The following is a 15,086-nucleotide window of genomic DNA, read 5'->3' as shown; positions in this document are numbered from 1 at the left end:
CCTGGACGCTTCGGCGGCAACGCGTGTTGCTCCTGCTCTTGGGCGGCTCGGTTGGTCCAGCTGGTTTACACCACCTCGGGAGGCAGCACCTCTGTCCACACTCCAGCCAGCACGGTTCCTGACCCTTGCCACGCAAGCCTGAATCTCCAGTGCCCTGAGGGTGCGCTGGCACCAGGGATGGGCCGAGGCCCCGCAGATGCTCAGAGCTGTGTGTGTGTGTGGGCGGGGGGGCATCCCTCACCCCAACCCTGACTCCCGGTCCTGGTCTCACTCAGTGTAAACAATGCAGAAATGCTGCCTTGACACACCAGATACAAAGGATCACAGGTCTTTTCATGAGGATTCAACGGGAAGACCTAGGTTTCTTATCTTCATTGTTGCTAAGCAAAGACAAGAAAACAAGCTGGGGACTTCCCTGGTGGCACAGGGGTTGGGAATCTGCCTGCCGGTGCAGGGGACACGGGTTCAAGCCCTGGTCTGGGAAGATGCCACATGCTGCAGAGCAACTAAGCCCGTGCGCCGCAACTACTGAGCCCGTGCGCCTAGAGCCCGTGCGCCACAACTACTGAGACCACACACCACAACTACTGAGCCCGTGTACCACAACTACTGAAGCCCACGCACCACAACTACTGGAGCCTGCGCACCTAGAGCCCGTGCTCCGCAACAAGAGAGGCCTGCGCACCGCAACGAAGAGGAGTCCCCGCTCACCGCAACTAGAGAAAGCCCAAGCGCAGCAACAGAGACCCGATGCAGCCATAAATAAATAAATAAATAAAAGTAAATAAATTTATAAAAAAAGAAACAAAAAAAATAAGCTGTAGGAATAAGGAAATGACACTTATTGGCACAAACACATCACCCGGGGCTGAGGACAGGAACAGACGTACATACGAAACAGTGAACAAAAACATATAAACCCCTTAGTACCTAAGCAATGAAAAGCGTATATAAATAAAACTTCAACTTTTACCTATGTATTCAGGATATGTGCTTTTTAAAATACCATTCTGGCTAAGAAATCCTGGTGACAACTCTCAAGGTACAGCTTTCGGAGGGAGAGCCTGAAAATGAGCCCACACCCTGCCGTTTTTGGAGCCCACAGGAAGGGACCAGGGCCACGTGAGGTCACAACAGAGTCACCCAGGCTCATGGGAAATACACGATGATTGTTTCCCACGAGAATAACCCCATTCTAATGCAAGAGGAACGAACACAGAACTATGCGGCTTTTATGAGCGATATTCACAAAACATTTTTAAGATCTGGGGAAATTCTTATGACTTGTTTGTTTTAAAGACAGCTTGATTCTTGACTGTATCCTCTAAAAAGCCTCTGGGAAAAGAAAGCTAGATAGAAGAAAGTATGTAAAGTGGGATGTGTGGTTGTTATGGATGGAATTATTACCCCCCTCCCCAAATTCAGACATGGAAGTCCTAACCCTCAGTAACTCCAGAGGTGACTTATTTGGAGAGAGGACCTTCAAAGACATAATCAGGGAAACTGAGGTCATAAGGGTGGGTTCTAGTCCAATATGACTTACATCCTTTTAACCAGAGATTAACACACAGAAGCACACAGAGGAAAGGCCCTGTGAGTCCCGGATGACACAACCACTGTGCCGCAGGGAAAAGCGACCGTCTGTGATCCAAGGAGAGGCCTCAGAGGGAGCCAGACCTGCTGACACATCGATCTTGGACTTCCAGCCTCCAGAACTATGAGAAAAGGGACTTCTGTTGCTCAAGGCAGCAGTCGGTGGTGCTCTGATACGGCAGCCCCAGCCAACTATTACAGTATTCCTCCCGTTATTTCTCAGTGCTCTGACGTCTCATGTGTGACAAGGGGCATCTGGCTCAGCGGGAGTGGCCACATAGTCCCCTCTTCTCTGCAGGGCAGCCAGAGGTGTGCCGGGGACGCAGGGCGAGGGGGTGAGACGGCATCACAGTCACAAGGCACATGGCCAGGAGGCCAAGAGTCAGACCTGGGACACGCTTGCCGCTCTGCACCTCGGTGGCCACGTGGGGCTGGTGGGGATGCACGAGGGGGGCATTGCGCTGGCACTTACTACCTAAGCTTCTCTCTGGGGAGGGGGATTCTGCCCAGGTAGGGAGAGGGCAATGGCATCGGCTGAGGCCACAGCAGCGGGGGGCGTTCCTGCGTTTACAGAGACCTGTGTCAGGGCAGCTGCCCACGGGAGGCAAGAGGCGGGTCTGCACTGTCCAGCTGGCCGTCCAGCAAGGCTTCTGGACGGGGTCGCCTCTGGCCTGGGATGGGGTCGGCATAGGGGACGCTAAGCATGTAACACAGCCTCAGGCTGGGCTGGATCAGCCCCTCAAGGAGGCTGCAGGAGCGACCAGGAAGGAAGGCAGACGGGCTGGACTGTGGCAGCTCAGGGGGCCGCGTTCCAGCCAGGAGCAGGCACAGGGAGGCTGGGGATAGGAGATGCTGCTTGAACCAGACAGATTTCTGAGTCCATGGGGCAGCAAGATCAGTCACAGGGCTGAAAAGAAGGTAAAAGAGACAAGGAAAGAGACCGGGGCGGGGGGCACGTGACCGCATGGCAGCTGCTTGAGGGAGGATGGGCAGGGGACAGAGAAACGCAGAGCTGGGGGTCAGGGAGACGGCGCAGCGGCCGTGAGGGAGGCGTGGGCTCACCATGGACAGGTAGCACAGGTGCTGACAGATCTGACACCTCCTCTCCGAGGTCTCCAGCTGCAGCCACTTCCGAGGCTTTTTCTTCCCGTCGGGCGCGGCACTGCTGCCCTCGTGGCTGCCGTAGCGGGCGGAGGAATGGAGGCCGGCCTCGAACAGCTGCCGCCGCTGCCGCAGCTCCGTGTCCCTGTCCAGATACACGAGGCTCAGGGCGCCGAGTGGCTGGGCCGCGGGACCTCGGGGCCCAGCTTCCCCACCTGGGGCCTGCGTACGAAGTTGAAAGGCCAGACCACCCCCAAGGGCTCTCGGATGGCCGGGCCCTGCCTGCGGTGAACCTGGGGCAAAGCGCCCAGTGCCAGCCAGGGTGCCCCCACGCCCAGGCCAAAGACGGACGTGACAAACTATCTGCCGACGTCGGAATCAGAGGGTCAACACGCGCGTGAAGATCGTGTGCTGTCCAGCAGCTCCGCTGAGCCTCTGCAGATCACACGGGAAGCCACGCAAACGGTCACTTCAATTCCTGCCCCGTCTGCTCCTTCCCAGGGCCCTTCCTCGCTGGCGAGGGGCACCAAGGACCCGTGAGGCCAGGGGTTCAGGAGCCCCCTCCTGTCCATTTCCACAAAGAGGGTGCACCTCCTGCAGCATCGGCACCCCGAAGTCTTCGCCCGCTGGCCAAGCCCCAGGCGGGCCCTGCAGCTCCGAGCCGGTGGCCGGCGGTTTCCCACAGAGGATGGGCCGCACCCCCATCCCGCCCGGCCTGGGCCCCGGGGGTCCTGTGTTACCTGAGCTCATCCAAAAGGGCTGAGATGGTACTGAGAGTGGGACCGTTTTCCTTTTTCGCTTCCGCTTGTGCGATCTGGTAGAGTAACTTCTCCATGGAGAATGGCTTAGCTATGTGGCGACGCTTCATCTCCTGCAAGGGGCAGTCACGTCCCTTTAGGGCAGAATTTTCAACTCTAGGCAGCCATCAAGGGCTTTCTTTACCGGGGAGGGGTCGCTATCTGAATTTTCAAATGTTGAATTCCATCTGGATTCAAAGCAATTGAAAACTGTACGACAATCGTGTCTCCCTGGAGAAAGACACCAGACACCAGGTACTCGTGGCTCCGCCAGCGGAGAACTGTGTTTGCCTTAAACACCTTCAGTACTGACCTCCCAGTACCGCAGAGGGTCAGTGACAGAGCTTGACGACTTTCATGATACAGTCAACCTCTAACAGCTCTCCCTCTCTAAAAAAAACTCTCAGCCAACTCAGGTTTCCAAGACTCACTTTGAAATTAAACATTATCTACACACAGACACACGCACAGGAACGCGTGCCAAGGGCCGCCTGCCTACCTTGGCTGTCTCGAAGCCCATACTCGTCCACTGGGTGGTGGCGAAGTGCACGGTCTCAGAGACGCTGTAGCCGCAACACACTTTGGACACAAAGGATCCCGGGAAGCAGACGACAAACTGGCCGCTCTGCTGCACCGTCCTGTGCACCTTGATCCCCTCCCTGCACAGCACCTCCGGGGAGATCTGTGGAGACGAGGGCTGAGCAGCGCGCCCACAAAGGGCCACCCTCCTGGGTGCCTCCCTCCCACCGTCCGGAGCTCTTTCCGCGACAGCCTGCCGGCCCACCTGCCCTCCAGACGGGGCATCGGGACTTAAGCCTGCTCCAGACACAGATTACGTTTTGTATGAAAGATGTTTTGTTTCTCCTTTAGAAAATAAAGAGACGTAACTCCTAAACAAAGGAGGAGGAAGTTCTAAACTGATACAGGCCCAAGACTGACGACGATTCAGGCAAAGGCATGGCCGCTGTGAGCGCCCCGTGTCCCCACGGGCACTGACCGGTTGGACCGGGATCCGTGTGCACAGCACAGGGGCTGCTGCTTACCTTCTCCGAGCCAAACCTAGAGTGAGGCGGGCCCAGAGCGAAAGGAGACCCAGGCAGGGTCAGCGGAGGCCGGAAAAGCCTTGAGCTCAGGTTGTCAGAACACAATTCTAGGCTAAAGAGGTTCCCAGCAGCTCAGCAGGCTCGTGACTGTCTGAAAATAGGGTCAGCAGCCGCTGTGCTTATCCCTGAGTGAGCCTGACCAGAAGCCCAGGTGGCCCAGTCATCCAGCTGCCCAGCCCAGCCCAGCCGCCATTTACCAAAAAAAAAAAAAAAAACCACCAGGCCCGGAAATAGAGTCAAAGGTCCCCCCGAGCATGAGTCCTGTGTCCTGGGCCATCAATCAGAGGAATGCACTTTACTTTGGTTTTCATAAGAGAGGACATTTTGCTTATGCTGGATCCCTGGAGGACTGATTTTTCATTGTCCTCTTTACCTCTGAGGGGCAGGTGGACAAAGAGGGTGACCTCATGAAACAACTGCGTTGGCCCCGCCACCTGACACAAGCCCAGTCTCCACCACCATCTTGGCCCCCGTACCATGACGTTGCTCTCGAGCATCTGCAGGCCGGGGGTGCCGTTGGCTTGCAGCAGGGTGTGCACCACGTCCTCGAGCTTGTTCTCCTCCTCAGCAGGAATGCAATACCTGGGTGGTTTGGAATCAGGGCAGAAGGGGTTGACAAGGACCCTCTGCCCGGGAGCCCATCCTCCACGCTCCCCCAGAGATGAGCAAACAGCAGCCTGGAAACTGGCCTTGGGCGCAGGAGGGGAGGTGGGCCCGCTCGTAAGCGTCCCCAGGGTCTCTCCTCCCAGGGCAGCTCTGCGGCCCCTGCAGCAGACAAGCATGCTCATCTTTTATATGCAGATCTGACCTAAGCGTGAGCCAAAAGTCTTCAAACCAAAAGCAGATGTTTAAAAGCCCCTGTAAATCAGATCCAGACACACCCGCACGCTCAAAAGCCTCTCATGAGCCTCCCAAGCTGCGATTATCGCTGGGCTGGCACCTGACACTCTTCTGTAGCAGACAGAGGACGCTGCAGGACCAGGATTTGGTGTGGAATACACAAGAGACACGCAGGACAGCCAGCACCATGAGGGCCTGCGTCAGGTGAAGGGAGCGGCCGCACAGGGGCTGGGGTTCCGACAACACGGACCCCGCTCTGGAGCCAAGGAGCTCGGGAAGATGGTGGGAGGAAACGCGGCCCGAACTCAACCAGAAGAACCTGGACCCTCAGTGCGATCCCAGGGCTCAGGAGAATGGGAACTGCCACTTACGTCCCAGGAGGACCCAGCAGGGACGCACCTGCCACCTGCGACTCCCGAGATCCTGGTGCCGGTGGTCAGCACGCGAGGCAGGCACCTGCAGCCTCCTCCGGGCCCCCTCCTCTGGGACCTCCCAACCCCGCCGTCCACAGGCTTCAGTGGGACATCTGACACCCCCGGAGCCGTGTGACAGGTCTTCAGGCTGCCCAGGCCTGGTGGGGAGGGTTCAAGTCCTGACTTCCGCTGCCGAGTGAGAGGAGGCTCTCACCACATCCAAGGCTCTTCTAAGGGCTTGTTATTTCAATGCCAACATATTCTGTTACGGATTTGTGATTTAAATCCAGGGTTTCTAACCTCAATCACATGTTTTAAGAAAAACCACACACCATGAAGTTCTCTGATCCTATCCGGCCGCCTCTCTATCCCCCATCAGTGAGGTTCCAGGGATTAGTTTTCACACAGCCCACAGAACCTAGGGTTTCCCTGCCTCTCGCTCAATGGGCCAAGCAGAACAACGACCACTGGGGCCACGAACTTTCACCCCATCACCGTGCGGGGCGCGGGCCACGTCACTCCACTTTCCGATGAGGAACCAGGGTCCGGTGGGGCCCGTCACAGGCCTGCGTGGGACCCTGCGACTCTCAACGCAGACTGGCCGGCGCTGCCCGGCAGCGTCTCCGTGGGGAACGGCGCTCAGGGCTCAGTGGCTCCTGGAGGAGAGCACGTACACCCACAGCGTCCACGCGGCCAGCCGCCCTGCGCAGGACCGTCCGGCTGTCCACCCTCAGCTCTGCCCGAGACCCCAGCCCCACCGCAGAAAATCATCCACAGGGCCTGCCCGCCTCTACACCGACCGCCACTGGCCCTGACACAGCCGGAAGGCAGGGCGAGTCGTGATGGCCAGGCTGCTGCCGACACTGGCTCCTTGGAGGGAGAACATTAGTTCTAAGACTTTGTTTGTCTTAATAAACGATGCTAATCACCCCATTAGGACAATAAACACAGTTAGCGTGGGATGGATGCGGTGCCGGTAGCCCGTGAGACGACTAGACATCTGATTATTTGCAGTGATTTCCCATCTGCCGTCGTAAACAAAGGAGCTGAAGAGCCAGCTCGGATCAGGGCTGGTGAGCCTTACAGTTAGGGATCACGCCTGGGAACCGGGCAGAAGGCTTCCTGGGAAACAGACAAACTCGTGAAATCTCCCACGGCAGAACTCCACTTCCAGTAAGACCTACTCTCTTCTCTGCAGTCGGTGGACTGGGCACCACTCCCGGCCAGCTTTCTGCTGTACTGTTTCTGACCCTGCTATGAAACGAACTCCTGGAAATCAACCACCACCAGGGGAAAACCTCACAGGAGAAAACCCCCGTATTAGCAGCAACTGAGAACAGATGCATCACCTGAGCAAATTAAAATATTCTCCACCAGCTCGACTTCTAACACAGCTCCCCAGGCTGACATGACACGGAACACGGGACAAACTCGCAAAATAAGCCCTCCAAGGCTGTCAGCCATCAGTGAGTGCGAGGTGGCATCAGGAGGCCTGGGGCCGGTGTACTCACCAAATGCAGTCAGCACCAGTGTGTAAGTAGTCAATGTAGGGAAGGTGGTTTTGGTCTCGAGACCAGCATGAGGTAGAAAAGACCATGCCAATATTTAGCCAGGGAATTGTCACTCCTAGAACACAGGGGACAGGGCAGGATGAAGACCAATGTCTCAGGGGGACAGCAAGAGAAATTGCATCTACTCCCCAAACCAGAAAATGAAATGGGATTCAAAACCAGACAAAACCCAGTGATTAGAAGGGACTTGCTCTTTCCTGCTTCTTACACAGAAACCAAGATCACGTGACACAAAACAGTCGTGGAAGAACATCTTAACTAGTGACTTTAGGCAGGAGGCAAGATGCCCAAGGAACACGACCACGACTGTTGTCGACTGGCCACCAGCCAGGAAGCGGGGCCCCTTTGTTCGGGGTAACCCCTCCCCGCCAGCGTGGGGTCACCCACGCTGGTCACCTCCTCCAGGGGCCCCTTCTTCCCACAACACCCAGGACAACTGGTTTCCCTCCCGGCTGTGAGGCAGTAGCCCCACAGAGTCAGAACGTTAGCTCTGAAATTGGCCAAGGTGGAAAGCTGGCCATTACTCATCTGCCCAGCTTCCAGATCTGCGATTTGGTTTACTTTCTGCATTTTTACTGACTTCAGCCATGATGCTGACCCCTCTCTCTTCTCTAACAATCCCAGTTCTCTCCACGCGCCGTGCGTGCACCGCAGTCCCCTCCCCTCCAGCTCTTAAAGGGGCGAGCTGGGTCCACAGCCACCCAAGGCAGGCTTACCAGGCACAGCACCAAGGTGACGCAGGATGGAGCCTGTGTTATTGGGGAGGACGGTGAGGTTCCATCCGTGTCTGCAGAGGAAAGCACAGGAGCGTCACTGACGGACGTGGAGGGGCACTGTCCAGTCCCCAGGACACGGGCAGGAGCGTCCGACGTTACCTTGAAAACGGTTCTGATTTTCCCACCGGGAAGCCGCTGCCGTGGGTGTTGGTGTCCACCTTGCCGCAGTGCACGGCCACATGGCAGTCCTTCTCCTCCACGAGCCTCCAGTACTCTTGCTGCGGGGAGAGGGAGGGCTGTCAGCACCATCTCGCTACCCGTGGCCACAGGGCCCAGCTCAACTCAATGATGCGAGACGAAGGGACCATCTTCGCCTAGAGCAACAGCCACTAGGGAGCAGGGGGACGGGGCTGCAGACACACGACCGCACGCCCACGGTCACGGCGGCCACGTCCATAGTGGACGACTGGATAAACACAAGGTACAACGTCCACGGAACACGACTCAGCCTCAGAAAGGAGGGCAACTCGGACACGTGACAACACGGATGCACCTTGAGGACTTCACGCGAAGTGGCATAAGCCAGTCTCAGAAGGACAAATACCGTGATTCCACTCCTGTGAGGTACTCAAGACAGTCAAAGTCGGAGAGAAAGAAGAGCAGCGGTGTCACGGGCTGCGCAGAGGGAGGACGGGGGCTCAGTGTTTAACAGGAACCGACTTTTAGTTTGGGAAGATGGAAAAGTTCTGGAAATGGATGGTGGTGACGGTCACAAAACAACGTGAATGGACTTCAGGGCCACTGAACTGCACTTAAAAATGGCTAACATGGTAAACGTTAAACATATTTTACCACAATTAAAAATCATTTATACGAGGGGCTTCCCTGGTGGTGCAGTGGTTGAGAGTCTGCCTGCTGATGCAGGGGACATGGGTTCGTGCCCCGGTCTGGGAAGATCCCACATGCCGCGAAGCAGCTGGGCCCGTGAGCCATGGCCACTGAGCCTGCGCGTCCAGAGCTTGTGCTCTGCAACGGGAGAGGCCACAACAGTGAGAGGCCCGCATACCGCCCAAAAAAAAAAAAAAAAATCATTTATACGAAAGGGAGGGAGAAAGCGATAACAGCAAAGGGGCTGAAGACGTCCGGCCACCGTCCGTAGGTATAATGACCACAGCCCCAGGCAGGCGTCTCAGCAGACACACGCTGCACACCCCCAATGAGTGGGCTGCACGTGAGGGTCGGACCCCCAGGCTGTGACCCAAGCCACCGAAACAGATGGGGGAGGGATGGGCATGACCTAAACGACTGCAGGGCAAGAGGGGGTCAGGACGTGCTTTGCTAACAGGTGAGAGAGGTTCAGTTTCCCCCCCTCACTGTGACTCCACTCATCATTCCAGAAGTACAGCATCACCCACCCCTGCTTCCTGGAACCCCACTTAAAGGAGGAAGCCTCACCCACGAGCCCCCGGTGTCAGCCATCACCCCGCCGTGCGGCTCCTGCAACAAAACCAGCCTGGGGGCGGCCAGCTGCCCCGCGCCAAGGAGGAGGCCGACAGCATTAAATGCCCGGGTTCCAAACAGCCGTCCTAGCAGGCAGCGCATGACGGAGCAGCACTCTGAGGGGACGGGTTCAGGCCAGTCCCACCTAGACCCACACCAACCTCTGCTGGGTGAATAAAGAGGCAGGGGAGGAAGGGGGCCGTCTGCTACGGGGTGGGGGGGCCACTCAGGCTGGTGACACCGGCCGAGGAGAGGGCCCAGGCTCTCTGCAGGATCTAGAAGTCAGCCAGACTTAAAGGGTGGAGTTTAGCATGTCTTCCCTTTGTGTTTAGATATTATACAACTGTTAAAGCGAAACCTGGGCTTCCAGAGAGAATTAATTCCTGAGTAGGAAGCGACGGACAGTGACAACCCTACCCTTTGGGACGCCCGACAGGGACCTGTGCTTGTAAAGCAAAGGCCTCTTTTTCCACCTCTGGTGTTCAGCCCCAGAGTCGCGTTCCTTTCCTCTGACGTTTCTCCCACAAATGGCACAGGCACTCGGGAAGCAACTGTGACGGCCACGTGTCGGAGAATCAGGGCACCGCTGGCGTCGCGGTAGATGGAACGTGGATTTGGCAGGGCCAAAGGTCAGGCCACTGGGTGGTGTTCACAGATACCACCCAGGGTACAGACCCGGGGCCTAAAAGCAATGACGGTGATGCCAAAATCGAACACGGAATTCACCAACCTGGGAAACCAAGGCCTGAGCACCAGGGCGGGACCTCCTGGGCTTCTGACGGCTACCATCAGAGGCGGGGTCCCACGCGGCACAGATGCAGGGGACCAGGTGTCCTGGTGACCCAGACTGTCCTGAAAGGCCCACTCCCGGGAAACCCAATCAAATCAGGGCCCGGGGGCTTCGCTGGTGGCGCAGTGGTTGAGAGTCTGCCTGCCGATGCAGGGGACACGGGTTCGTGCCCCAGTCTGGGAGGATCCCACGTGCCGCAGAGCGGCTGGGCCCGTGAGCCATGGCCGCTGAGCCTGCATGTCCGGAGCCTGTGCTCCGCAACGCGAGAGGCCACAACAGTGAGAGGTCTGCGTACCGCAAAAAAAAAAAAAAAAAAAAACATCAGGGCCCGGGCGCCCTGGTGGTCAGCACGGTTTTACCGAGAGGAAGAAGCACATATCTTTGAAGAAAAAGATGTGCTCTGAGACCAGCTGTTCACCAAAAGCCAGGCTGCAGTCCGCATCACTGCATGCTCCGCCAGCAACCGCCCTGAACCAGCGAGAGAAGTCGGGCCTCTCCCTGCACAGGCCCACCTACGTCAGCATCCGGGCGCCCCGGGCCACGCCTCACACCGAACTGCCGCTCGCCGGCCTGGGCGCAGGACGCACTTGCACCTCTCCAGCCTCACGCAACTCAGAAGCACAGAAATGGCAACCTGCCAACCCCGTTAAATGAAAAACAGGAGAGAGCAAAGAGCACAACTGGGGTTTCAAGGGATTCCAAACATTCTCTCGCATAACACGCACCCGCACCCGGAGGACAGGGTGAGCAGGGCTGAGAGGCGGTCAGCTGGGCGGGGCCCGGCTGCGGCTCTCCCCGGGCCGCAGCCTCGGCTCCAGGGGAGTCAGGGCGAAGCCGGGGAGGCTCGCTCTCTCCACTACACCTTTGCTGACCCTGCACAAGTTGGGGTCGGTACGAGTTGAAACTTCTGGCTGCCCCCAGCACCCAGACGACGGGCTGAGCGTTCACGACCCCTCCGCCCGCCCGCCCCCAGAAGGCCCAGGGGCTCCATCCCTGGCTCCGAGCGGAGTGGGGGCCGGGACCGCCCAGCTCACGCACCTCGATTTCAGCTGGTGCGGGCTCCTTGCTGAAGCACATGTTCATGATATTTCTTGCTGTTCGGTAAAAAGTCGTTAAAGAAACAGACCTCCCCTGAAAAGAAAACAAAAACAAGAGTCAAGCGTAAGAAACAAAGAAGAGCCAGGACCCCAAAGCAGGCCACCTCGTCACAGGCCCCTGTGTGACGCATCCCTGTGACCGGGGGCTGGGCCACGTCTTGAGTTGACACGAGCAGAGGCGGCGGAAAAACTCCCTGAGAAAGACCCTCGGTGCCAACAAAGGAGTCGGAGGACCCCTGGCCATCCAGCGCCGGGCCAGACCCCACCCCCAGCCAGCAGAACGGGGTCCCACGGGAGCCCTGCGTGCGCTGCAGGGTGCCCTGCTGAAAAGCTGCTTTCACTCCCTGGAGCAACGGGTGCAACGTGGCAAGGGCAGGAGAAAGTCTGTGGCCGGGGGGGAAACCAACAGCATCAAGTCAGACACTGGCTGCACCTCGGGACCGGGGACCCCGGGAAAGAAACTTGGGCGACGCCTACACCCACCCTGAGGGTCCTCACGTGAGAACCGGCCAGATGAGCAGCCTGGCCTCGTAGATGTGCAGGGGACAGAAGGATCCGGCCCTTCTCTGCCACGGAGCCACTCCCCGTCCCCCACGCCTCCCTGGGACAGCACACAGGCCCTTCAGATTATCTAACGTCCCCTCCCCACCCCTGCACGCCACCCCTTCCTGGGAATGTTAGCAAGGGCAAGCTCACTGGGGTGACACATGGCGGATACGCTTTGTCCTAAAGGCAAGCCCTCCACTCATCCCTCACCAGGCATGCTCACCCCCTGACTGTGGAAGTACTTACTGAGCACCTACTGTGTACACGCCTGGTTCTAAGGGCTGAAGATAGAGCAGTGCTCAAAACAGACAACGTCCCTGGCCTCGTGGCGGCCTGGGGAACTCTGACTCACACAGAACAGCTGGGAGGTGGCACTAAGTGCGAGGAGCCGAAGCAGAGGGGCAGGGCCGCAAGGCAGGTGCTCAGGGAGGGTCTCCCTAATGAGGCGATGCTGGAGCATCCCCGTGAACAGAGCTGCAGGTCTAGGAAGGGGGCAGGCCCTTCTTGCCTTTGGAAGGACAGTCAAAGCACTCCGCTTGCAGACCCTGCCCTTTGCCTTTACTCTTTAGCTCTGTAAGTAGCGTTCTAACTAAAAGACTGCTGCGCAAGTCCAAACCTCTCCTGACGTGCCGTTCGTTACACGATAAAATTCCAACTGCTACAAGGAACCTGATTTTGTGTCAACTAAAGCAAGCTGCCTGTAATGCAAGGCGATGACACCCAGCACACCACAGTCACTGCCCCCAGATGCTGAGGGGGCTCAGAACCTGCAGCCTCGAGCTCCCGGCCCCTCGGCGCACAGAGGTGCCATGGAGCTCTGTCACGGCCACCAGACCGCGGCCACAGCTGCGGAGACCCGACCCTGGCTGGGTCCGGTGACAGGAAAAGCTCTAGGCAAGCAGGCATCTCTCTCCAGAAAGGAGGGCAGGACTCAAGCCTAGGAGAGAATGAGAAGCGAGGCAGAGGGTGGCCAGAGGTGGGACCTCGGAGCGGGGACTCAAAGGGAAGAGGCCGAACTCAGGGCAGAACCGCAGATGCCCGACGCGTCTCCAGACCAGGCTCGTGCGGCGGGAGCGTGACCACCAAGGCCTCCACGGGGCCCACCCCACCCCGGAGCCTACGGAGCAGATCGCTGCCGGAGCGGTGCAGTGGCAGTGCCCAGTCTGTGCCCCCTCCCAGCCCGGGTCCCCACCGCCCTGCAGACACAGAGCCAGGACGCCACCGCGCTCCCCAGAGGGCGCCTCCTCAGAATGGCTGGGCGGTTACGGGATGCGGCAGAAGCAGGGAGCCTCCCCGGGAGACCCGTGATGGCGGACAGAAAGGAGCCGGCAGAGCCGAGCTGGGCAGGCTGGGTGGCAGTGGGGGCGTGTCCGTCAGGAGCTACAGAGGGCCTGGCCCCGACGGGCAGCCACTCCAGGATGGGGGGTGTGGCTCCCAGGCTGCACCCCTGGCACATGGGCACACATGTGCGCACACAAACCCATTTAATGGACAGGAAGCCCAAGGCCACGCGGGCAAGCGACTCCCCTGGCTGGGCGCCCAGTAACCTCGACCGGACACCCAGCCCCCTGCAGACTGCAGGCGCCTCTCTGTGAGAAACGGAGCCAGAGCCGACTGCCGGGTCTCGGGAGCCTGATGCAGCGGACCCCAGGCCCGCATGTGCTCCCGAGGCCCCACGCCCAGGCCCCGCCCGGGGGCCCTACCTTGTATATGCACTTGTGGAAGTCGCTGAGGATGCCTCTGTCGTCCTCCTCCTTCACCACCTCCTTTTCCTGAGCAAAGAGTCGCCGCCGCCCCGTCTTGAGCTGCGCGGGGCCCACCTCCTTCAGCTTGCTGCGGAAGCCGTTCCTGTGGGCCACGCCGTTAATGAGCCCGTTCTTGGGCTCGAAGCGGGGCAGTGGGTGGAAGCGGTTGTAGTCCTGCTCCGTGTGGCCCTCCAGGGGCCCCTTGCGCCTCTCCAGGCTCTCCTTCTCCATCAGCACCTCCTTCTCCAGGCGCCGGTGCTCCTCAGGGGACAGGGAGTCATAGGAGAGCAGGTACTGGCAGTAGGCCTCCTGCAGCTTGGCCAGCCGGTCCTGGGCGGTTTTGGGGATGCGCAGCATGTCTGCTAGTTTGTTCCATTTTTTGAGGTCAGTCACTTGCTGCATGCCGCCCATCTCGTTAATCAGCCGGAAAAAGCAGGCCAGGTCGAGCTCACAGCCTCCTGGGACAGTGAGGGAGGAAAACACAGGGACAGTCAGTGAAAAGGCCCATCAACAAGACCATCCTCCATCACCCAAGAGTCCATGGGTGCCCCGTGCCAGAGATGCCGCCAGGCCCTGGGGTCAGAGCAGCAAACAGAACAATCTAGTCTACAGGGAGACAGGGTTTAGACCATCTTGGGCACTAGGACGATAAACAGAGCAGGACAGGCTGAGAGGCGGCCGTCTTAGGAGGGTGGTCAGGGCAGGGAGCCCCGAGGAGAGGACACTTAGGCAGAGGGCTGAATGGAAGGAGAGACGGCAGAGCAGATCCGCGAGGAGGACGAGTCCAGCGTCCCCTGGAGCAGGGGCAGGGTGCACACGTCTCACACCCCAGGAGGCAGGGTGATGGAACAGGGCATCCCGGCTGGGGCTGGCAAGGCTTGGGTAGACAGCCCCACCCAGCCATACCCACGAGCCAGCGTCACCCGGAACAGCTGCGATGTCGGAAAGTGTACACACGCAGCACGTGTTGTCACTCCCAACCCCCCCACACCCCCAGCGCACGCGCACACGCACACGCACACACACACAGTAACTTATTTTCAACCCCCTCCCCCAGGATTTCCGGGCAGCAGGCAGCACCCACCTCGGGGCAGGCGGTGGTCTGTCCCTCAGCTCCTCCCATCACCACTCACACAGAGGGCTGCTTATCCCAGGTGTATGGGCTCGTTTTCACTACGCCCCTTGATCACACTGTACAAAGCATGTCAAAACTCAGATGTGTCTGAATGCCCGCCAAGTGACTCTCTCAGTGGGACCTGGAAAATCAACCTCCC

The 15,086-nt window shown here is 58.7% G+C and overlaps 1 protein-coding gene across 14 annotated transcripts in view; it reads right to left on the bottom strand.

The window, feature by feature from the left end:
- JARID2 (jumonji and AT-rich interaction domain containing 2) overlaps positions 1-15,086 on the bottom strand; it is a 241,473-nt gene that overhangs the window by 3,753 nt on the left and 222,634 nt on the right. For all 14 annotated transcript variants that reach the window (XR_013829978.1, XR_013829979.1, XM_079932713.1 and 11 more), the window contains 9 exons: positions 13,771-14,270; positions 11,463-11,555; positions 8,294-8,412; positions 8,135-8,205; positions 7,359-7,473; positions 5,071-5,176; positions 3,991-4,173; positions 3,435-3,565; positions 2,656-2,839 (listed from right to left, as the gene is read on the bottom strand). Coding sequence is in view for 12 of the 14 variants with exons in the window: in XM_079932713.1 (XP_079788839.1) it covers positions 2,656-2,839; positions 3,435-3,565; positions 3,991-4,173; positions 5,071-5,176; positions 7,359-7,473; positions 8,135-8,205; positions 8,294-8,412; positions 11,463-11,555; positions 13,771-14,270 (1,502 nt within the window). In the remaining 2 variants the exon portion in view is untranslated. The remainder of the gene's footprint in view (positions 1-2,655; positions 2,840-3,434; positions 3,566-3,990; positions 4,174-5,070; positions 5,177-7,358; positions 7,474-8,134; positions 8,206-8,293; positions 8,413-11,462; positions 11,556-13,770; positions 14,271-15,086) is intronic.

Source organism: Stenella coeruleoalba, assembly GCF_951394435.1.
Source record: "Stenella coeruleoalba genome assembly, chromosome: 10".
NCBI lineage: Eukaryota > Metazoa > Chordata > Mammalia > Artiodactyla > Delphinidae > Stenella > Stenella coeruleoalba.
The sequence above is the reverse complement of the archived record's forward strand: the minus strand, read 5'-3'. Positions and strand labels throughout refer to the sequence as shown.